This window comes from Nyctereutes procyonoides, unplaced genomic scaffold (genome assembly GCF_905146905.1).
Source record: "Nyctereutes procyonoides isolate TBG_1078 unplaced genomic scaffold, NYPRO_anot_genome, whole genome shotgun sequence".
Taxonomy (NCBI): domain Eukaryota; kingdom Metazoa; phylum Chordata; class Mammalia; order Carnivora; family Canidae; genus Nyctereutes; species Nyctereutes procyonoides.
Window position 1 is genome coordinate 17,437,154 of NW_026575159.1, and position 23,385 is coordinate 17,460,538.

The 23,385-nt window shown below is 40.6% G+C and overlaps 1 protein-coding gene across 1 annotated transcript in view; it reads left to right on the plus strand.

Moving 5' to 3' along the window:
- Nucleotides 1-23,385, plus strand: part of FER1L6 (fer-1 like family member 6) — a 115,496-nt gene that overhangs the window by 87,556 nt on the left and 4,555 nt on the right. The window contains exons 33-38 of the mRNA XM_055314259.1: nt 1,899-2,059; nt 4,190-4,332; nt 6,623-6,711; nt 7,199-7,297; nt 9,884-10,125; nt 11,434-11,597. Coding sequence (XP_055170234.1) covers nt 1,899-2,059; nt 4,190-4,332; nt 6,623-6,711; nt 7,199-7,297; nt 9,884-10,125; nt 11,434-11,597 — 898 coding nt within the window. The remainder of the gene's footprint in view (nt 1-1,898; nt 2,060-4,189; nt 4,333-6,622; nt 6,712-7,198; nt 7,298-9,883; nt 10,126-11,433; nt 11,598-23,385) is intronic.

Below are 23,385 nucleotides of genomic sequence, written 5' to 3' on the forward strand. Positions count from 1 at the left end.
TGCCAATATCCCAGTTAAGTGTAACGAACATTCATGAGTGCTTATGATATACCAGACACTGTATCTCATTCAGTTCTCTCAAAACCCATTGAGGTGTTATCCCTACCTTACCACGAGGGAGGAATGGACCAGCTCTCACTCTTTACAATAATTTTAGACTCTACTTCATTAAAAAATTTTTTTCCAAAAAATTTTATTCACATATTTGAGAGAGAGATTGAAAGAGAAAGCATGCACATGAGCAAAAGGAAAGGCAGAGGGAAAGGGAGAAGCAGACTCACCACTGAGCAGGGAGCCCAATGAAGGACCCTCAGATCAGGACCTGAGCCAGACACTTAACCGACTGAGCCATCCAGATGCCCCTCTGCTTTATTTTATTTTATTATTTTATTTTATTTTATATATTTTTAAGATTTATTTATTTATTTATTCATTCATTCGTTCATGAGAGAGAGAGAGAGGCAGAGATATAGACAGAGGGAGAAGCAGGCTCCATGCAGGGAGCCTGACGTGGGACTCAATCCCAGGTCTCCTGGGCTGAAGGCTGTGCTAAACCACTGGGCCACCCAGGCTGCCCTGCTTTATTTTAAAATACAGACTACGAGCTTAATTTTTTAAGTGTGTTTTTTCTTAAGAAAAATCTTAAGAATTTCAGCCAGAAAAATATAAGAACATTCATTAGATTTCCATGGTGTAATTTTAGAAATGTTTTTCTTGAATGTAAAATAATATATATTCATTGCAGAAAATTGAGAAAATACTGAAAGTACAAAATTATGCTCAAATTATTCCACCCAGACATAACTTATGTAAAAAATTAACTATTTCCTTTTAGTATCTTTCCTATGTTGTTTTTCCCTGAAGTTGGCTTCACACTATCCATGTCATTTTATAAGCTGCTAGTGGCACCTACTCTTGTATCTTAAGCATTCTGTAGGGTTTTTAACTATTTTTTAAAATCATTATTTTTTTAATTTTTAATTTATCTATTCATGAGAGACACGGAGAGAGAGAGAGAGGTAGAAACACAGGCAGAGGGAGAAGCAGGCTCCATACAGGGAGCCTGACGTGGGACTCGATCCCGGGTCTCCAGGATCACGTCCTGGGCTGGAGGCAGGCACCAAACTGCTGAGCCACCCAGGGACCTCCGAAATCATTATTTTGATAGCCTAGAAATCCAGTTCAGTTTTGGGCCCTTGTAAACCCTGAGGTATTTACAATCCCAAGTACCTGAAAAGGTGCCATTCAGAGAATGATTAGTTGTTCTCCCTCTGAAATCAGGAAAGGAAGCCAAAGGCCAAGATGGTGCCTCTTCTGTTCCTGACAGTGGAACCACCAAGGAGCAGAAGAGATGGCTCTTCTGTAAGGGACAGAACAAAAGTACACAAGAACCTCATGCAAAGAAATCCAGACAGAATGCAGATGGCTGACTGCCAAAGCCTAGGTTGGGAGGGGAAGCAAGGAGCAACCACTTAATGAGGACAGGGTTTTCTTTTCGGGTGATGAAAAGTTTGGGGAACTAGGTAGAGGTAGTGGTGGTACAAGATTATGAATGTACTACATGCCACTGAATTGGTCCATTTTATATTTATGTGAATGCCACTTCAGTTTTTTTTAAGGTACATATCTTAAAAAACACAACCAAACAAAAACTATCTGCAAAGGATTTTTATGTCAAGCTGCTCAGAAGTCCTGCCTTTCATACAAGTATGCAGATGCAGAGGTATGAACCAGAAAAGAGAGAAAACAAAATAACGAATATTATCCCAAGTGCATAGAAAGGCAAGAAATCTGAAGGAAACCACAGATCATACTTAGGTGGTCTTTTTACTAGATACTTTGAGTATGTCCTCCCAGGAGAAGACAGGCCTCGCCCTACCCATCCTTCTTCTTTTCAGAGAAGGATACAACGCCTGGAGAGACACATCCAAACCCACTGAAATCCTCACAAAGCTCTGCAAAGACAACAAACTGGATGGACCCTACTTTTGTCCTGGGAAGATACAGATAGGAAATCAGGTCTTTTCTGGAAAAACAGTCTTCATGGAGGAGGACACTGGTAATTCCCACAATGTATCCTGCTGACATGCTCTTCTTTCGAAATACCTGTTTCTGGTGGAATTTGTGGCTGGGGATAGTGGCCATCTATTGTAAACTAATCACACTCATGGATAGGAACTTCGGAAAAGTAAGGAGGATAAAGAAAATCGCTCAGAATCCCCAAATTCGGAGATAAGCATGCTGCATGCTGGTGTATTTCCACAGTCTGTGTGTGTGTGTGTCTGATATTTTCATAAACTTGGAAGTGTACCATATATAGTTTTGTATCCTGCCTTTTCTGTTTCTAATGGATTGTGATGCTTTTCCTTTGTCCTTTGAGACTGTCATGGATAATACTCCTTTTTATGGTTGTGTCATTTAGTTGCATTCTGTCCATTGTTTTTTGTAGTGACACGATGCCACCTTGAACTTTCTTTAAATCTTTTTTTTTTATTATTTATTTATGATAGTCACAGAGAGAGAGAGAGAGGCAGAGACACAGGCAGAGGGAGAAGCAGGCTCCATGCACCGGGAGCCCGATGTGGGACTCGATCCCGGGTCTCCAGGATCGCGCCCTGGGCCAAAGGCAGGCGCCAAACCGCTGCGCCACCCAGGGATCCCCACCTTGAACTTTCTTATACATATTTTTGCATATTTCTGATATTTCTATAGCATATATCACACAAATGGGATAGTCGTGTTCAAAGGTAGGCAGTAACCTTAAAATGAATATTATATAAAAATAAATAATTGGACACATACCAAATTACCCCAAGAAATAGTATACCAACAACTCTCTTATTTCAGCACCAGGAAGCAGATTTTCCATATAAGCATCAGGAGGATATACCAGGAAGATCCCAGAGAGGCTTTCATAAATTTAGGATGAGAAAAAAACCTTTACTTTACTTAATGATACAAAACAATTCTCGTAATAACATTCCCGTCCATTTGATGCAAATCAATAAGTGCAGACCTATAAATATGCAAAACATAGGTTCAGAATTTCTGATGCAAAGCACCAAATTAAGGACATATCACTGGGTGTTTTCACAGTGTTATGGTGATCCCACCACTTTGATGCCTAATTTCTTTCACCTTGTTATTTTGACCCTAAGAACCTCTTGAAGGTTTTTGCATGTAAAGTAATTGACATTTAGATAAGATATTAATGACCTATTAATGAATTTCTCTTGAGAAAAATATTTTTTCACAATATACTCTCTTAGGCCAATTTAATTCCTTGGTCAGTATTCTACATTTCATGATGAAACCATATATTTCTTTTCTTTTTTTTTTTTTTTTTTTTTGCCCAACAAAAATCTGAAATGATGTTCCTTTCAGTTGGTCAAGAACCAATTAAACTTTATGTCCACAGATTATGTTTACAGATTTTAGTTCACAGATCATGTGTTTATCCCCATCAACTTTTACTGATTGTAATTATTGCTATTGGGAGATTGTGTGTGTTGTGTGTGTGTGTCCTTTTAAAAAAACTGAATTCAACTTCCCTATGTCAAATTTGGCCATTCTAAACTTTATCAAAAAGATTTGATTTTTTCCAACATCTTTTGTGTTATTTTTGCAAGTACTTTTTCTATCAGTAGTTTTTATTATGTATCACCTTCTTTGGTAAGATAACCAATTCGAGAATCTTCCCTATGAGTAGGTGTGTTGGTGGGAAGACCTCCACGAACAGATACTGTGCGAACTTCACTACCTTATTCAGGACCACCCTGGTCCACAATGCCCTCTCCTACTATGGTGTTAGCAGTCTTATATCTCCAGGAAATATATCCTTTCTAGTACCTCAAAGCCAAGCTTGCAGTTCTTAGGCTCTTTAGGAATCAGATTCAAGGGGCAGATGGAGCCCCTAACTCAGACCTTGACTGCTCTCTGGTCTTCTTGTCGACCCATCTCACTTTCAGCTCTCTAAACCTCCTGTCTCCTTCTCATCCCCTCCCCCCATCTCTTTCCATTTTCTTTTTGTCCTTTTTGTCTTTTTTCAGTTTTAATCTCTCCCTGTGCCTCGGTTCATTTAAATTTAACCTTTAAGGGAGCATTTAAAAGTGTGCCTGACAGCCCATCACTGTTCCATTACGGGAACCTGTATCTGACAAATATCTTTATTTTTCTCTCTTCCTTGCAGAGCAGATGGTGGAGTCTTATGAGCACCTGGCCCTCAGGGTTTTACACTCATGGGAGGATATGCCAGAGGTTGGGTGTAGACTGGTTCCTGAGCACATAGAAAGTCGGCCGCTGTACCACAAGGATAAGCCAGGAATGGAGCAGGTAGTGGCCGAGATGGTTCTGGCTCCAGTAGGAGTGTTCATCCCCAAGGAACAGTACTTTATTCCTAAAAGTTAATCTCATGTGCCCTAGAATTGTGGTTCTCAACCAGAGACCATTTTGCCTCCCTGCCCCCGACTTTAGCAATGGCTGGAAATATTTTTGGTTGTTTCAAGTGTGTGGGGGTGCTACTGGCGTCTAGTGGGTAGAAGTCAGACATACAACCAAACATCCCTTACTGCACAGACAGCCTCCCACACCAAAGAATTATTCAGCCCAAAATGTCAGTAATGTTGAGATTGAGAAATTCTGCCCTAAAGCAAGAGTTGGGTTTAGTGCTTTTTGCCTTTTTAATGGATTTGAGTTATCACACTCTTTTGAAAGAATGCTGATATTTGAGAAACTTCAAAACCCATTTGACATGCCCCAGACCTTGTCCAAAATCTCTCAGTAACCCCACAGCCCATTAGTTTTCCCAGAGAAACAATAGATAGATGGTGACTTATTTTGAAGAACTGGCAAGAGGAAGCTCTGTGGAAAAAATAACCAGAGATCCAGGTTATGAGTTAGAAGGGAAGATCAACTTTATTAAGAGCCTTCCTGATACGTACTTACTAATTATATTACATAATTAATAGTATGTAATATTATTCATCTTAATATAATTAATATTAATATGCAATATTAATAATATGTACTAGACTCTTTATGTAGATTATCTCACCTAGTTAGGATCATTATAAATTTGTTTATCCAAATGATGGCCATTTTGAGAATGAAAGAGGTTGCTGTTAATAACTAAGCTGGTACAAAGGGCACCACCAGAATTTTCCTAGACAAAGAGGGGTGTATGGGTCACCTTACCTTTATTTCCTTATACAGCCTCATTGTGTACTTACTATGATCCTTTTAAGATGAAGAAATTGAGGTTCAAAGAGTTAAAGTAACTTGCTCAAAGTTACTCAGCTATTAAGTAGTAGAGTGGGATTTCACCCAGGCTGTTTGAGTCTTAGTCCTATCCCATCTCTGGACTCATTCACTGTGTTGCTTGGGCAAAACACATGAACTTGACTTTGATGGAGCAGGAACACCCACACTGCCATCTCAGTAGTGATGGGCTATAAAACTAGTGATAGCATGTGTGGGAGAATGCCTTGAAAGAATAAGCTTTTATCAGATATAGAAGCCTGTGGTTCCTGAAGTTTACTACCAGATGTTTAAAATCATTTGGTTACTGGTATCCATCATTTTGCCATGTGGCTTTTTGGTTACAAGTGAACGTTAAGGTCTCCTTAGAGACCCTAGGATTGTAACCTCCATTAATTGGTTCTTCTCTTCCCAAATACTAAACGTTTTGCTTACATTGTCCCTTCCCCAAGAAAGCCATTTTCTTTTCTAGCCAAAGCCACTCCTTCACCCAATCCTACAGATCCTCCCTTCTCTGTTGAAAACGCCACTTCCTTCATAGGAAATCTCCCCTTACCATCCCAGCCCTCTTGATCACTCACCTTTGTCTGAGCTGATAGAGTACTGAGAATATATATAACACAGCTGAGCATTAAATCCACTGGGCCTTCTCCCCACACGGGCACTCAGATCCCTTACAAAAATGTTAATTCTGATGTATGGAGTTCAAAGCAATGGATGGGAGGCCTCATTCTGCTACTAATTAGCCACAGGACTCATATCATTTCTTTGCCTGCTCTAAGCCTTGGATTTTTTTTTTTTATGTTTAACACAGAAATGTAGCTGGGGTAAGCATGTATGGAGATAATGATATTAAAGCACAATGGAAACAATGAGGCATGATACCTCTGACAGACAGCATTATCTTTTTAATCCTTAGGAGTTTATAGAAAAAGCAGAGTCTCTGGAGTCAACAGACAAGGGTTCAATCCAGACTCTGCTACATATTGCCTATGTAAGCACGGGCAAGATGTTTTCTCATCTGTCAAGTAGAAATAATAACATCTACCCACTGGGGATATTGGAAGAATTCATGTAATGTTTTGTCGAATGCATTGCACTGTGTCTACCACATAGTAGGTGCTCAATAAGGATTTGCCTGCCCTTCACCAGCTCTTAATATATGCTCTATTTCTTAATAAAAATGTAAGTTTTATTTTTGTCAACAAATATCCTGAACATGTATAATAAGAATAATATACATATGATAAGATATGATATATAATTAACATCTATTTCTAGTAAAGGGATCTGTTAAAACCATGAATGAGCAGTTGCCCATGTGACACCCCACCAAAGTTAAAGGATATCTTCTTTTTTTAACAAGGGCCGCCTGCAGATGTGGGTGGACATGTTTCCCAAAGATATGCCTCAACCTGGACCACCTGTTGACATTTCACCAAGGCAACCAAGAGGGTACGTCAGCTGCAGCCCAGCTTTCAAGGGAAGAGACTATGGTAGCCTACCAAAAGATCTTGACATTTGATAGATTATATTGATTGTTGCGTTGTAACAGCAGTTACATTGATCAGTCAACACTTGATAATCACATTTCACTTTCCATCTGGCCATTTACCACAGGGATGAGTGGTAATAATGGTAGCAGTGGTGATGGTTGAAATGCTGGCCTCTGCTTTACATAAGGGCTACTGTGCCTCAGTATTTTCCAACATTCTGAAAACTGTCAGCTAACAGAAGCAATTTCTGCTCAGAGAACTTCATGTCCTTGGTGATTCCAGCTGGGACACTTGGTTTTGATGGAACCAAGATCCTGAGTGTTGATATTTTTGAACTTGGTCAGGTTGAGGAGGCCTATTGACTCACAGTAATACCAGAATCCCATAGACACCAGCTGACTCGGCTTTCAAGGTCATCAACCTAATGCTCCCTTCTCTTATCCCAGGTACGAACTGAGAGTAACCATCTGGAACACTGAAGATGTCATTTTAGAGGATGAGAATATCTTCACAGGACAAAAATCAAGTGATATTTATGTTAAAGGGTAAGGTCATCAACATCTCCCCTCTTCCCGTCTTTGATCTCTAGCCAAACCTATGCCTCATAGAAGATACTCCACCCACTTCCTACAGAAAGAGTCCATCTAGTCACCTTGTTAGATAAAGTCACTTCCTTTGTCAAATATTATTTAGTCATTTTGCTACAAATTATCTTATGAAAATATTTTTGTGAGAAAAATCTTACTTTTTTAAAGATTTTATGTATTTATTCATAAGAGACAAAGAGAGCAAGAGGCAGAGACATAGGCAGAGAGAGAAGCAGGCTCCCTGCAAGGAACCCGATGTGGGACCAATCCCAGACTCCAGGATCACGCCCTGAGCCAAAGGCAGACGCTCAATTGCTGAGCCACCCAGGCATCTCTGTGAGAAAATCTTATTATGTAAACATGTCTTTCAGTTAAATGTTGTGTACCTAAGCTTCTTGAGTGACATTCAAAATACCTTTACACCTGAAGCATGTAGAGACATAGTGTAACTGATGAGAGATTCATTGTTAAGAAGATTATAAGACTAATACAAAGCTAAAAGTTGCACCTTACCCTATGCTAGTTTTACTGGTAGGAAAGACGCCAACCTAGGAAACCACACGTGCTTGTGCGCTCTCTCTCTCTCTCTCTTTCTTCCTCTCTCAGCTGTGACACAAATGCCTTGGCAAGCTTCCCTTGAGCCCCTAGACATGGAGGCAGATGAGATGGTGGAGAATCAGAAGCGCAAGTGACTCAAAGATGTCCCCCCTTGGATAAAACCCATTTCAGAAGTAGGGAGCTCATCTCAGCCTCATTTTAGTATCTCTTTGCCTTCCCCAAACAAGGAACCTTCTTCACTGACTCCATTTCTAATATGCCATTGATTCCTGTCCATTTTGCTTCCCAAATAGCTGTCATCACTGTCCCTTTCCATCCTCACCATTCCACCACCATAATCTTTCTCTCCATCATTTCTTGCTGAGGCCACTGAAGTACCAATACCATGTGGCTTGGCCTCTTTGTATTCACTCTTGCCTCCTACAACTTGTTCTTTATGCTGAAACATGGGTTATCCTTTCAAAATACAATCTGATCAAATCAATCCTGTACTTTAAACCCTTTAATGACATCCTATTTTCTCTGGACACAGATTCAGATCCCTAATATGTTCTAAAATATCCCATCTGACTGTCCCCCCTATCTCTTCAGCTCCATTTCACTCCTTGCTTTGTGCTCTCTAGTTGTTCTAAGCTTCTTTCTCTCATCAGAATATGCCACCACAGGGCCTTTGCACATGTCTCCTGGTGACTTCTACCATCGCCTCATCTCTCCATCCCCTTTCTTCTGTGGTGGTATCTCTATGAAGGCAAGGACCATCTCTGTGTGCTTCCATTACTCCTCTAGCAACTAGCTCACTCCTTGCCTCATAACAGATACCACATATGTATTGGTTGAGCGAGCACCATCTTTACCTAAATAATTGCATCTGTACGCTAAGTGGTACCACTCCTCTGGGATGAAGAAGGTCTTTATCCTTCCGTGACCTGTGGGGAAGGGATATCTGCTTTCAGAAAACAAGTGGTTTGGAATTACCAGTTAGTTTGAATTAAAAGCACCTATTTTCTCAATAATTCACCAGGGATAAAGTACTAGGGGAAGATGTATTAATGGTAGCTTACTTTATACTGGAGAGGGAGGAGGATAACTAGGTAATACTAAAAGGAAATAACATTATATGTAACTTGGAGTACACAAAGCCCTCTGCATCTATTACCTCTTGTAATTCTTCAGAGCAACCCTATCAACTAGGTCCTGTCATGGCCTCCATTTGCCAGATGAAATAGAGGCACAGGGCTTCTCCAGGGCTTTCTAGTTAGTAATGACAGAGCCAGGATTACAATCCAGGTGGGTGCAGACAGGCTTATACCCTCCATGCCACGTCGATGCAGGCCTGCTGGGTTTTGAGATACACTCTCAGAACCAGAGAGGAGGGAGCCAACCATAGACTTGATACTGAGAGTCTAAACCAAGCCAATTGTAGAGGCCCCAGGCTAGTGGGTATAGAGGTGGCCCCAGGGAGAGAGGAAACTGATTACTTTCTCTTCACATTTCCTGAGTCTTCCCTCTTTACTACATGGGGATTCAGGTTTACCCCAGAACAACTGGAGACATCTCTCAAACCTGGCTTAGAATTAGAGTCTTGTTTCTGTTTCAGACCCTTTGATTCCTGTTTCTCTCTTTCAGATTCAATGGAAAGAAAGTTCCATCTGAATCTAACTGTATCATAATTTAAAAACTACAATCTGTGACCACACTGAAATGAGTCAAATCACTCTTGATTATACTGATGCCTGAATAATGTACTCAGGGACTTGGGATGTCTAATTCTTTTTTTTTTTAATATTTTATTTAAAAAAAAGATTTTATTTATTTATTCATGAGAGAGGCACAGAGAGAGGCAGGACATAGGCAGAGGGAGAAGCAGGCTCCCCATAGGGAGCCTGATGTAGGACTTGATCCCAGGACCAGGATCATGCCCTGAGGCAGACACTCAACCCCTGAACCACCCAGGCACCCTCTAATTCTTTCTCCATCTTTATTCAGGTGGATAAAGGGTCTGGAGGATGACAAGCAGGAAACAGACGTGCATTACAACAGCCTGACTGGTGAGGGGAACTTCAACTGGCGCTTCCTGTTTCCGTTTCAGTATCTCCCAGCTGAGAAGCAAATGGTCATTACCAAGAGGGAGAACATCTTTTCCTTAGAGAAGATGGAGTGTAAGACACCAGCTGTCCTAGTGCTCCAGGTTTGGGATTTTGAAAGGCTGTCCTCGGATGACTTTCTGGGTAAGCCAGTGGCTTCATAAAGTTCATATTAATGTTAGGATTTTGTCCCAGTTTTTGGAGAGCTTGGTCTGATTTAGTTACAAAGATAATAATTTCAGTGCTATTTATGAATAGCAAAAAATTAGAAACACTTCAAACAGCCATTAGTAGGGGATTGGCTGAATAAGTTATGGCGTATCCTTATAGTGGAAGACACGTTTTCAAATAGACTTAAATTCATCTTTGCTCTACTGCTAAAAAGCTGTTAAATTGTGAGCTAGTTACTAGTCCCCTCTATGCCTCATTTTTCTTCAGTTATAAAACAGAGATAGTAATATTACATACCTCAGAGAGTGTTTGGAGCTGTACATTTAAAGTACAGCTTCAAATCTAATATAATTTTAAATTTTAATTTAATATAATTAAATATAAAATTAATATAACAATATACAAATATAATTTGATTTAATAACAAAAATATAATTTAAAAGCACACATAACACTCAATAATGATAGTCCTGTAGCCATTAAAATATTTGAATATTTAATAAGTTGGATAGTTGTACAGGATGCAATTAAGTGAAAAAAAGAGTAAGAAAAAATCCCCTTTCTGCAAAATACATGTTTATATGTATCAGAGTCAGAGATAGAGACAGGTAAAAAAACAATAACTGACAGGATAGGAACTAATGTGTCGAGCAGTGGTCAACTTTTGGGGGATGGCATTATGGAAAACTTTTCCATTAATTTCTGGTTTCTGTACATGTTCTAAATGCTCACCAGTAACAAATATTCTGTAATAGGGAAAGGTTATTAAAGAGAGAGAGATAAAATAAATACTCTTATTCTCCATAATAGTCACTCATTGGAAATACTTTGTTGGGAGCCCACTAAAGTCTTGGAGAGTAACTATGAAGATAGTAAGACTTAGTCCTCCAACTGGAAATGCTTAGGGGGAGGTGAGTTGGGGGAGAAGCAGGTTCATGCTAAGGCACAGGAAAGCTCAGAGAACAGGCACAGAATCCCCGTGCATTCAGGGAGTTGAATAGTGTTGGAGTTGCCCAATAGTGACAACACCTGCAACTGAGGCTTGGAGGTTATATCTTGTAGCCCTGCCCTGTCTTCTACCTGCTACCACACTGGGTACCTTGAGGGCACCAAACATATCTTGGTCATATTGTATCCCTCAAATCCTAGTACATACTAATGATCCAATGTGGTGCTGGTTGAAGGACTAATGAATGAATGAATGAATGAACAGGTGGGTGAATGATTGGTGGTGATGGATACTGAAGCTCTTCCATAACTGTCAAGGGTATCTCTTCACAGGCTCCTTGGAAATGAACCTCAATAGTTTCCCCCGAGCAGCCAAGTCTGCCAAAGATTGCCAACTCACCAAGTTTGAAAATGCAAGTGAGGAGAGCAAGATCTCCATATTCCAGCAAAAGCGTGTGCGGGGCTGGTGGCCTTTTGCTAAAAGCAAGGAACTCACGGTAAGTGGCTGCTGTAGGAGATAGGGTTGGGGGGGGAGAGCAGGCAGGCAGGGGACATCATGCTCTTGAAATGAGTCAGTTTGTAAATGTCAAGTCAAGTGCCTTGAAGTGACACAGAGCACTTTAGGGCAAAAGTTCTGTTGAGAAGCAAGAATTTTGAAAACGTTATAAATGCATTAAGCTTCTGTGTTTCAGCGTGCTTGATTTAATAGCCATGTCAGGGTGGTTTTCTAACCTCTGGCTTGAATTTGTGCCCCTGGCATTATTTTTTTCCCACATTTCTTGAAATTATGCATTAGGTCTTCACTAACGTACAATCTTAATGGAGCCACTTCATCCCTTCATCCTCAAATGCGGGACTCAATTTTGAAAGTGATCCAGACTTTAAAACTTGGAGAGAGCCATTTCCCCTTCCCCTGCATCGCCAGCCTGGTCCGTACTTTGTGGCACCTGCTGTGGGCGCTCAGTCCTTTTGCAAACATTAGGAAGGAAATTCTCGCAGCCTTCTGAATATCCCTCCGTAAAGGAGGGTGGATGACCCACATGATGGGCAGGGTTGAGGAAAGGGAGTGCATTGGTGGCACCTTTCCACGCTGTGTCCTCCTCTTGGTAGAGAGCATATTGTCCCCTCTGCTCCTGCATCCAGCGGCAAAAGCACACCTGGATTGGAACCTTCTGGTCACACCTGGTTCTCTCTCGCTGCTGTAGGGGCCTAATGTATGTGAAAGGCAGGGATTCCTTTTGCACCTGATTGGCCTGACTCCATGGCGTCTAGTTTTATTATGTTTTCTGGAACATTTTCCCTTCTCATCATTCTCACTTGCACCCCCTCTGATGGACAAGGTTTGGTCAAGAGAATGAGTCTGCAGGCCTCACAGGCTTAGTACATAACAGAAGCTCAGTCAGTGAATTAATTGATGAATGAATGAACTCAGAAATGAAGTAAGCATGGCCTCTCCCCTCAACCAACTCAGAGTCCAGTGAGAGGGACAGATGTGTCAACAACCCTGTTGCATGCATCCAATAGTCAACGTATAAGTGACACAGGGAGGAAACAAGAGGAGGGAGAAACCTAATTCTCTCTGAGGGTGTTGAGGAGTCAAGCAGAGCAGAGCAGCATTTTTTCAAGAGCAAAGGATGACAAAAAAGCATTTTCTAGATGAAGAAGAGGGTGGCTATCTACTTCAAGCAGAAAGAACCCTGAGAGCACAGCATGGAGGCATGACGCATCCTTAAGAGAAGGGCTGATGGCCCACTGGTCAGAGTTGCCAGAGTTCAGCATGAGGTCGAGAAATGGGGACTGCCAAGTCCTAAAATCCAAATTCATGTCTTTTGACATAATTCCTGTTTCTATAAATTTGACAGTATTATGTATGCATGATGACATACTGGCAGTCATCATTTATTACATTTTTATAGCCCTTTAGAGTCTGCCAACTATGTTCAGACTTCTGTTTTTTCATTTGATCTTAGTTGACCCTTTATTTCTGTCACATTTCTTTCTTCATTTCATACAACAAATATTTATTGAGCATCCATTAAGTGATAGGCCCTGGGAATAAAATTTGAGTTGTAACAGACATACGTCTCTGCCAGCATGGAACTTACAGTTCAACATCAAAGACAGACAAGCACAAATGCAGAATCACGCATGCACACCAAGAACCCAAATACTTAAAACAAGGGCTGGGGAGGAGACAACGTGCTGAATTAAAGCATATCCAGTGCAGATATTCTCACTCCATAGGGTGGTGGGAGGCCTTTCTGTGACTGTGGAACTTTTGAGTCCTGAAGAATGAGAAGTAGGGAGCCATCAGAGAGAGACAAGAGGAAGTGTGTCACCAAGCAAACACTACAGGCAAAGGCCCTTGGGTAAGGGAGGAATGAAAATACAACGCCCCCCCCCCTACAACAAGCAAATGATGAATGAGGGTGATGCCAATGAAGTGGAAAGGAAACCAGAGCCAAATCACACAGGCCACAGACTCCATGTTGAAGAGTTTGGATTTTATCCTCAAAGCAAGGAAGCCACTGAATGGTCTCCAGCAGGGAGGTGAGGGGATCTGACTCACATAGGAAACACAATCCCTCATTGCTTATGTGGACAATGAGTGGGAGAGGGTCACAATTGAAGAAGGGGAAGAACTAGGTAGAAATGAGGAAAGAAAATGATTAAAATGTGTCTGAAACATAAACCTAGAGAAGAGTATCTTTGGAGAAGGACAGTTGGGTCACTGTGTCAGATGCCCCTGAGTGGTCATAAAGGAAGCAGAGAAGTGTCCTTTGGATTTAGCAATATGGAGGTGACCTTTTGAAAAGTAGTATTGCAAAGGCTCATAGCAGCACTATTCATTAGTGCTGCTATTCACTATTCACTATTCATTCGTTCAATAGCAGCACTATTTCCCAAAGTAGAAAATCCAAATATCCATCAACTGATAAATGGATAAACAAAAGATGATATATCCATACGACGGAATATAATTCAGCCATAAAAAGGAATAAAGTGCTGATACAGGCTCCATCATGGATGGACCTTGAAAACATTCAAGTGAAAGAAGTCAGTCACAAAAGACCACATACTATATGATTCCATTTATAGGAAATGTCCAGAATAGGCAACCCCCCAGAAAGTAGATTGGTGGTTGCCAGGTGCTGGAGGGAAGGGAGATGGGGAGTGACTCCTAACAAGTACAGGATGTCTTTTTGGAGTGATAAAAGTCTTCTGGAATTAGACAGTGCTGATGACTGTACAACTTTGTGGATATACTGAAATCTATTGTGCACTTTAAAAGGGGGGACTTTTTAAAAAGATTTTATTTATTTATTCATGATAGACACAGAGAGAGAGAGAGAGACAGAGACAGAGACAGAGACACAGGCAGAGGGAGAAGCAGGCTCCACGCAGGGGGCCCGACGCGGGACCCAATCCCAGGACCCCAGGATCATGCCCCGGGCCAAAGGCAGGCGCCAAACTGCTGAGCCACCCAGGGATCCCTAAAAGGAGGGACATTATGTATGGAAATTATAGCTCAATATTTAAAAAGCAGTTCAAAGGGATGGTGAAGACAGACATAGGCTAGCATACACTGCAAAGTGAGTGGGGAATAAGCTAGTAGAGACGTGTAGACGCTAAAAGCCTTCATGGTTCCACCTTTCATTCCTCCTCTCAAACCACACTAGCCATCCTTAGCTGCTCTTATCCCCAGCCACTCCCTGTTCCATCCCACACCCCTGCTTTTCCATGGACTGGTACTTCTGCCTGGAATGCCTTGACTCACATTTTCTCTGGGAAAACTCCTCCCCCTTAAGTATTTTGAGATTCTTTTCAGCAGTCACCTCCTCTGGGAATCCTTCCTGATACCCTAGTCTGGAATAGGCTGGCTTGCCTTCATGCTTCCATAGCTCTAGTCATACTGATTCATAATTGTCTGTATATGTCATGGTTCTGCTGTGAGTGACCTGAGTCCAGAGAGCGCACTTTCTCTTCAGTTTCTTTTCTGAATTTTTAGTATCTAACATGGTGTCTGGCACATAGTACATGCTCAATAAATTTTTACTGAATGGCTCATTAAATTCAGGGACAATTAAGACATTGACCCTACCATCAAAGAGATTATATGATTTCCTTCTCTTTTTATTCAGTGTACTGAGCACACAGGAAGTGTCCAACAAATATTCTTTGAGAACAAACACATCAACACACATTTATTTATAAGACTAAGTGTCACGGTAGAAACCAGAGAACAACATGCCAAAGAAATAAGAGAGGGGACAAATAGATTTTAATGGTGGGAGATTCAGAGGATACACAGGTTGTTTGGGGACATTTTAAAAAAGATTTTATTTATTTATTCATGAGAGAATAGAAAGAGAGGCAGGGGGCAGCCCCAGTGGCACAGCGGTTTAGCACTGCCTGCAGCCCGGGATGTGATCCTGGAGACCCGGGATCGAGTCCTGCATTGGGCTCCCTGTGTGAAGCCTGCTTCTCCCTCTGCCTGTATCTCTGCCTCTCTCTCTCTCTCTCTCTCTCTCTCTCTCTCTGTCTCTATGAATAAATAAAAATAAAAAATAAAAAAAAACTTTATTAAGAAAAAGGAGAGAGAAGAGGCAGGGACATAGGCAGGGCGAGAAACAGACTCCCTGTGGAGAACCTGATGCGGGACTCGATCCTAGAACCCCAGGATCACAACCTGAGCCAAAGGCAGATGCTCAACCACTCAGCCACCCAGGTGCCCCATTTTTTTAATCAAAAAGAGTATTTTAATAAATCACATGAGCAAAGGTTGTACTTGTTCAACAGAATATTAAATTGATACAACCATGTTAACAAATCTTTATACATAATTATCTCTTATACCAAGTCACTATAACCATGTGAGCAAAGTAGTAGACAGCCAATCAAAATACAAAAGCTATAAAACCACAGATGCCTGAACATTAATGTGAATTCACTTTATAATTAGCTCACGGTAAGTATATTTAGCATAGCACATAGTGTGCTTTCCTAGACTGCATTAAGTATTAGGCAGTGGTTAAAACCAAAGGAAGTAGACATAGACAGCTTGAGTTTGAACCCTGTCCTCTCCCGATGAACGGTGTGACATGAGGCAAGTTTCTTAGCCTCTCTGTGCCTCAGTTTCTATATCTATAAAATGGGGATTGATAATAGATACGTATCTTACCAAAGTTTTAGCACATAGATGAGTTAATATATGTTAAGTGTTTAGGATCATGAAAAGAAATGAAGACCACCTAGATGCCAACAGGCTGTTTATTTAGAGCTTGCTATTACAAGAGGGTCAGCTACCATCACCCGGTAGAGATTCAAAGACAGGGGAGTAGGGAAGCTTTATAAAGAAAAAACAAAGGGAAGACTTCAGGTTTGTTCTGATTGGAGGTTGTTGGCAGGCAGAGTAACTAGAGCGGGGCATCCGAAGTGACTGGTTAAGGGAGAGTACTGGAATACTGGGGCGAGGGGCACACAAAATTAGGGACTTGGCCTCAGATAGGCATCTTGGAGCCCGGCACCCACAGAAACTGGGAGAGAGGGGTGGTCTCTCTCTGGTTGCTTACATTGCAAAGAGTTGGCTCCTGGGTCTTTGGGAAAGGTGGGTCCTGGGTATTGAGACAAAGGACCTATCTAGTATTCAAAGGGATTTAAATGATCTTCAAAGAGAAACCAAAGGGTTTACGATTACATTTTCTAAAGTGTCCACTCTTACAGAAAGGAGATGGAAGTCTCTTCCTTTATTTGCCACCAGAAAAGTTAAGCTTTTGTTTTTAATCTGGTTTTGTCCTTACACATCCTAAAGGGAAAATGAGAATTTACTTCATCCCCAACCACCTGGCAACCCCCAAATCCCTGGTTTGGCCTGCAGCAGCAGGGGTATAACCCAGCTGACCCTCGTCCATCCTCCTTCTCCCGCCCAAAGGAAGCAGTAACTGCACCAGGGAAGCCAAACCAGTAGCCTTCTCTGGGCTGGCAGCGAGTGGATGAGTTGGATGAGCCAGGAGTAAAGTAGGATAACGTGAAACCTCAGTCAGGGTCCACCACCTCCTAGTCCTGCCATCTCCAAGTCTCAGTTTCCATGTCTGTATAAGGAATGGTTGGACTGGGTGCCCCCAAGGTGCCTTTCCAGCATGGACACCCTCTTCTTCCGAGCTCCCACACCCTCCCTCCTGAAGCCAGTAGTCAAGAGGTCACCATCCTGTTCCAGGCACCAGCTGGCCAGCAGGAATTTGCTTACAGCCACTGCTATGTGCCAGGCTTCTATTTAAAGCTGCTTATCTGTACACCCAGGCAGTGCAGTTTAGACATCTGGATCACAGAGCTCCTAGTGTGGAATGTGGCTGGGCTTATAGTCAGTGGAAAACAGCTCCAGGTGAGATTTGCAAAGAACGGGTACCCTCGGGGACAAAGGGAATGTGTATTGAGCAGGTGCTTCATGGGACACATTGCACTTTGCATTTTATATGTGTTACCCTATGAAAAGCAACCCTTTAAAGATCACTGCTTTAGAAGATGAAGAACCAGAGGTTTCCTTTACAGGTGAATCCCATAAATTGACTGTCATATAGTCCAGCTAAGTCTCCAGAACATCAGCAACTAAAATTAAAAGGGAGGTTTCTTTTTTTAATTTTTTAAATTAAAAAAAAATTTTTATTGGAGTTCAATTTGCCAACACTTAGCATAACACCCAGTGCTCATCCCGCAAAGTGCCCCCCCAGTGCCCATCACCAGGTCACCCCAACCCCCCGCCCACCTCCCTTTCCACTACCCCTTGTTCATTTCCCAGAGTTAGGTGTCTCTCATGTTTTGTCACCCTCACTGATATTTTCACTCATTTTCTCTCCTTTCCCTTTATTGCCTTTCACTAATTTTTATATTCCCCAAATGAATGAGACCATATAATTTTGTCCCTCTCCTATTGACTTATTTCACTCAGCATAATACTCTCCAGTTCCATCCACATTGAAGCAAATGGTGGGTATCTGTTGTTTCTAATGGCTGAGGCTGAGGAATATTCCATTGTATACATAAACCACATCTTCTTTATCCATTCATCTTTCGATGGACACCGAGGCTCCTTCCACAGTTTGGCTATTGTGGACATTGCTGCTAGAAACATCGGGGTGCAGGTGTCCCGGCGTTTCATTGCATCTGTATCTTTGGGGTAAATCCCCAGCAGTGCAATTGCTGGGTTGTAGAGTAGCTCTATTTTTTTTAACTCTTTGAGGAACCTCCACACAGTTTTCCAGAGTGGCTGCACCAGTTCACATTCCCACCAACAGTGCAAGAGGGTTCCCCTTTCTTCACATCCTCTCCAACATTTGTTGTTTCCTGTCTTGTTAATTTTCTTTCTTCTTTTTTTTTTTTTGGTATTGTTAATTTTCTCCATTCTCACTGGTGTGAGGTGGTATCTCATGGTGGTTTTGATTTGTATTTCCCTGATGGCAAGTGATGCGGAGCATTTTCTCATGTGCATGTTGGCCATGTCTATGTCTTCCTCTGTGAGATTTCTGTTCATGTCTTTTGCCCATTTCATGATTGGATTGTTTGTTTCTTTGGTGTTGAGTTTAATAAGTTCTTTATAGATTTTGGAAACTAGCCCTTTATCTGATACATCATTTGCAAATATCTTCTCCCATTCTGTAGGTTGTCTTTTAGTTTTGTTGACGGTTTCTTCTGCTGTGCAGAAGATTCTTATCATGATGAAGTTCCAATAATTCATTTTTGCTTTTGTTTCTCTTGCCTTCATGGATGTATCTTGCAAGTTGCTGTGGCCAAGTTCAAAAAGGGTGTTGCCTGTGTTCTCCTCTAGGATTTTGATGGAATCTTGTCTCACATTTAGATCTTTCATCTATTTTGAGTTTATCTTTGTGTATGGTGTAAGAAATGGTCTAGTTTCATTCTTCTGCATGTAGATGTCCAATTTTCCCAGCACATTTATTGAAGAGACTGTCTTTTTTCCAGTGTATAGTCTTTCCTGCTTTGTCGAATATTAGTTGACCATAAACTTGAAGGTCCACTTCTGGATTCTCTATTCTGTTCCATTGATCTATGTGTTTGTTTTGTGTCAGTACCACACTGTCTTGATGACCACAGCTTTGTAGTACAACCTGAAATCTGGCATTGTGATGCCCCAGCTATACTTTTCTTTTTCAATATTCCCCTGGCTATTCGGGGTCTTTTCTGATTCCACACAAATCCTAAGATGATTTGTTCTCACTCTCTGAAGAAAGTCCATTGTATTTTGATAAGGATTGCTTTAAATGTGTAAATTGCCCTGGGTAACATTGACATTTTCTCAATATTAATTAAAAGGGAGGTTTCTGTGCTTCCAGTTTAATGTGAAAAACAATCATCAGTAGCTACAGTGGCTACACACTCATACACCAGGCAGTAAAGTTTTAACAGTGAATAAGACAAATTTCTGGCATGAAGAAGTTCACAGCTTAGCTGAGGAGGTGGTAGACACATAGATGGTCTAAATAGTAAGTACGTGGCAAATTCAGATTCTCTAGGAGCAGAGTGGGTAAGTATTTTCATGTGAAGATTATTTAAAGAAAGTGTAGGTAATATACATTTACAGGAAATTAAAAAGACACAAGATTATAGAAGGAAAGAAATAGCACCCACATGCACACCACCCAAAGCAAGCCATTGCTAATGTTTTGGTTATGCCCAATTTGTGTAAATTTTGGTTAATTTTGCATAGTAGTGATCATTCCTTATTAAACATAGTGCTTCTGTGTGTGTGTGGGTGTTCTAAAGAGCATTTCCCTGTGCTATGTTATCACTGTTATTATCAATCTTTGTATTCTCAAAACAGAAATGCCAGTTTAATCATCGTTTTGTTCCTTAAACATTTATTCACTTAAAAAAGTTAAGATGGAAAAGTTGAAAGAATAGGACAATGGTCAACCATTTTCCACCATCTAGATTCAACACTTGTTAATATTTTGCTATACTGATTTTGTCTATATATGTGAGTATATGGTCTCACCTCCCCCTGCATACATACTCATTGGCTGAACTGTTTAAGAGTACACTGTATACAGTCTAAATACTATACCTTGCTAAAAAATAAAAAAAGTAATTTTGAGTAAATTTGAGGATCTAATTGGCTTTATTAAACAATTCATGAATAGGGTAGCATCCCATCTAGCAAGTAAAGGGGAACTCCCCCAAGGTAAACAAAAGGAAAGCTTTTAAAGGCAAAAAGAGGGCATAAAGAAAAGAATTTATTAGCAAGGAATGCATTATTTGGGCAAGGTGCTCTCCTAAGAGGAATGAAAGGGTGTCTATATGTAAATTTCCAGGTTGAAATTCCATGTTGGCTGCCTAAAGGTCAAATTAGGGCAGGTATTAAATCTTGGTTTGTTGACATGAGGCCTTAACCTGAGTAACTCCATCATGAGCCTGTGGTCTTCTTTTTAACAATTTCTGAATACTTTAGCACGCATCTCCTAGGAATATGGACACTCTTGTACATAACAACAGAGCCATCATCACATATAAGAATTTAATAATGATTACCTAATCTGATATCCCTACCATATTCATTTCTCATCTATAAGAATGGTACCCTATTACCCTCATATAAAAATGTATTTTATAGCTGTTTCTTTTTTCAAAACAAGATTCCGTCATATAGTTCATGAGTTACCTTTGGTTATTTTGTGTCTTTGGTCTATTTTGTTTTAGAATGGTCTTCCACCATTTTTTCCCCTATGATAATACCTACCTGATGAAACTGGCCTGGCTTGTCCAGTTGTTTTCTCATGATGTAGCTTATCTTATTCTCTGGACCCTGTATTTCTTGTGAACTAGAAGTTAGGTATAACAACATTATCAGGATCAGTTAAGCAGTTTTGGTAAGAATACTTAAGATCTGATCCTGTTTCTTTCATATTGAATTATGGCAGGAGGCACATGCCCTCAGACAGCCTCACTAGTGGTGATGTTGTATTTACTCACTTGATCATGTCAGTGACCATGAGGTCGCTTCATTGTAGAGGCACATTTTCCTTTTTGCAATTAACAAGTAACCAGTGGGTGACACTTTGGCACTCTGGGGAATTCCTATCCTGTGACAACCTTTTACCTAATGGTGATCATTAATTATTTCATTGGTGTTGCAAAATGATTTTTCTAATCATTTCTTCCTTCTTTACCCATTCTTCTGTCCTTCTTTCCTGCCATCCATCTATCTCTATCCATTTATCTGCCTGTCATCTAGCTAGCTAGCTATCCATCCATCCATTCATCTATCTATATATCCCCACCATCTATCTATGTCTATAATTCTTTCTCCATCTATTAATAAGAATTTATCAGTTAAAAAGAGCTTCCTCTCAACAAATGGAAATAAATTATGGTCACCACTTCCTCAAAAAAAAAAAAAAAAGACAAGATAAATGTCTAATTCTATCAATTACCACACTGTAGAATCAAGAATTTGTATGAGAGGTACCTCCAATGGTGTAAATGAGATTTTTTTCTCTTGCATTTTTTTCCCCAGTATCACTATGGACTTATGGATTTAAAAAATATTTTTTCTAGCTCTGTTCACTTGAAAGGACCTAGAAGTAAAAATCACCAAGTAGCAAGAAGACTCCTAGCATCTGGATCCTTATATCTAAATACCGATCTCTACTCAAAGAACCAAGTGTCTTTGGCTGACTCCAGGTCTAGGACAGATAGAACCCAAGATAAGCCTGGGACCTATCATTGTGACAAATAAGACAATTTGAACATCTGACAGAATGACTGATTTGATATTAAGCTTTCTATGAGTTTTGAATTATTTCCTTAATTTATCTGCTCAGAAATGGCATGTCTAGGTCATGCCTAGGTCTAGAGTATAAAAGGTAATACACATACACTTACATGGACATTATGTGTATGCATGCATAATATGTGCGCATATACATGTATGTATACCTATGTGTGTCCCTCCTCCTAAAAGACTTTTCCAGCACATATCCCTACCATTGAATACCTTATACCAGTGAGAGTTGTGTTTTAATAAGCAATAATTATCTCTGAAGGAGGCATATCTGACCTAAAGGACCTATACCCCTCCCCAGAACATCCACTCTTTGAGCATAGTGATGTTCGAAGCCCATTAATAACACACTTAGTGCAACAAATCTAGTTTTTTCAGGACCTTCCCTGGTCATTTTCTTCCATCCACAGATGTCATCAGGTTAATAGATAGTCTCTCAAACTGTCCGGGTTTTTTTCTTCTAGCTCTGATTTAATATTACATTTGGAGGATATTATTAGCTTTAAGACCTCACCTTGGTGCTTGGTTGAATATCAATAATTAAAATAAAGCTAGAAACCCTCTGTGTGGAGAGATATGGAAAGAAGAGTGGTATTTATCAGAATATGTCAGTAAACATTTCCTTGCCACTGCCTGAGTGCTATCAGAAAAAATGCTTTGCAACCACTCAAGCAAGGCAGTGAAGTAGGGGCAAGGCTCTTCATGGTAATAATCAATGATTCCTGTGCCTAGGGTGGAATTAATTTCATATTCTCTGCTTCCCTTTTCTTTGCATTTTTTTTTCCTGTGGGAAGTGGGTTTTCCCTGGGTATTTTCTATATGGGCAGATTTTTCCTATCAAATTATGTGTTTCCATCCATGAAATAGTGTGGAAGGGAGCAACTATAAAATCTTAAGACTTTACTATTTACCAGGCACCAGGCTGAGCACTGTATACATGTTATTTTATTTATTTGTCAAAGCAAATCTGTGGGGTGCATGCTGTTAACATCTCCAGGACAGAAAGACTGAGGTAACTCACCGAAGGTCACACAGTTAGTAAGAAGTAGAGCCCAGTTTCAAATGCAGATCTTTCTGCACCAAATCCTATTCACCTGACTCTTACCCTATGCTATGCTACATGATAGCAATCCATAAGCTACCCTTGGATGAAAGCCAAAAACATATCATACTGCCAGGGCCATGGCAAGGATTTTGGAGCTTCTCTTGAACATTTCAAAAAAGGTGCATTTCCTCACTGTTAAATGTATAGCTTGCTTCTTTTCTTCCACAAAGAAGGGCCCCCTGGGTACAGTGAATAGCAGACGATGCGGTTTGGTGTCATAGTATCTCAATACAAATCCTGATTTTGTAACACAAGTTGGCAAACATCATCAAGCCTTGTTTTCCTCAGCTATAAAATGGGAATAAAAGTATTGTCCATTTTGCTGGTTGTCAGAAGGTTTAAATGGAATGATGTATGTGTGAAGCACATGCAAGTTATACAGAACTGT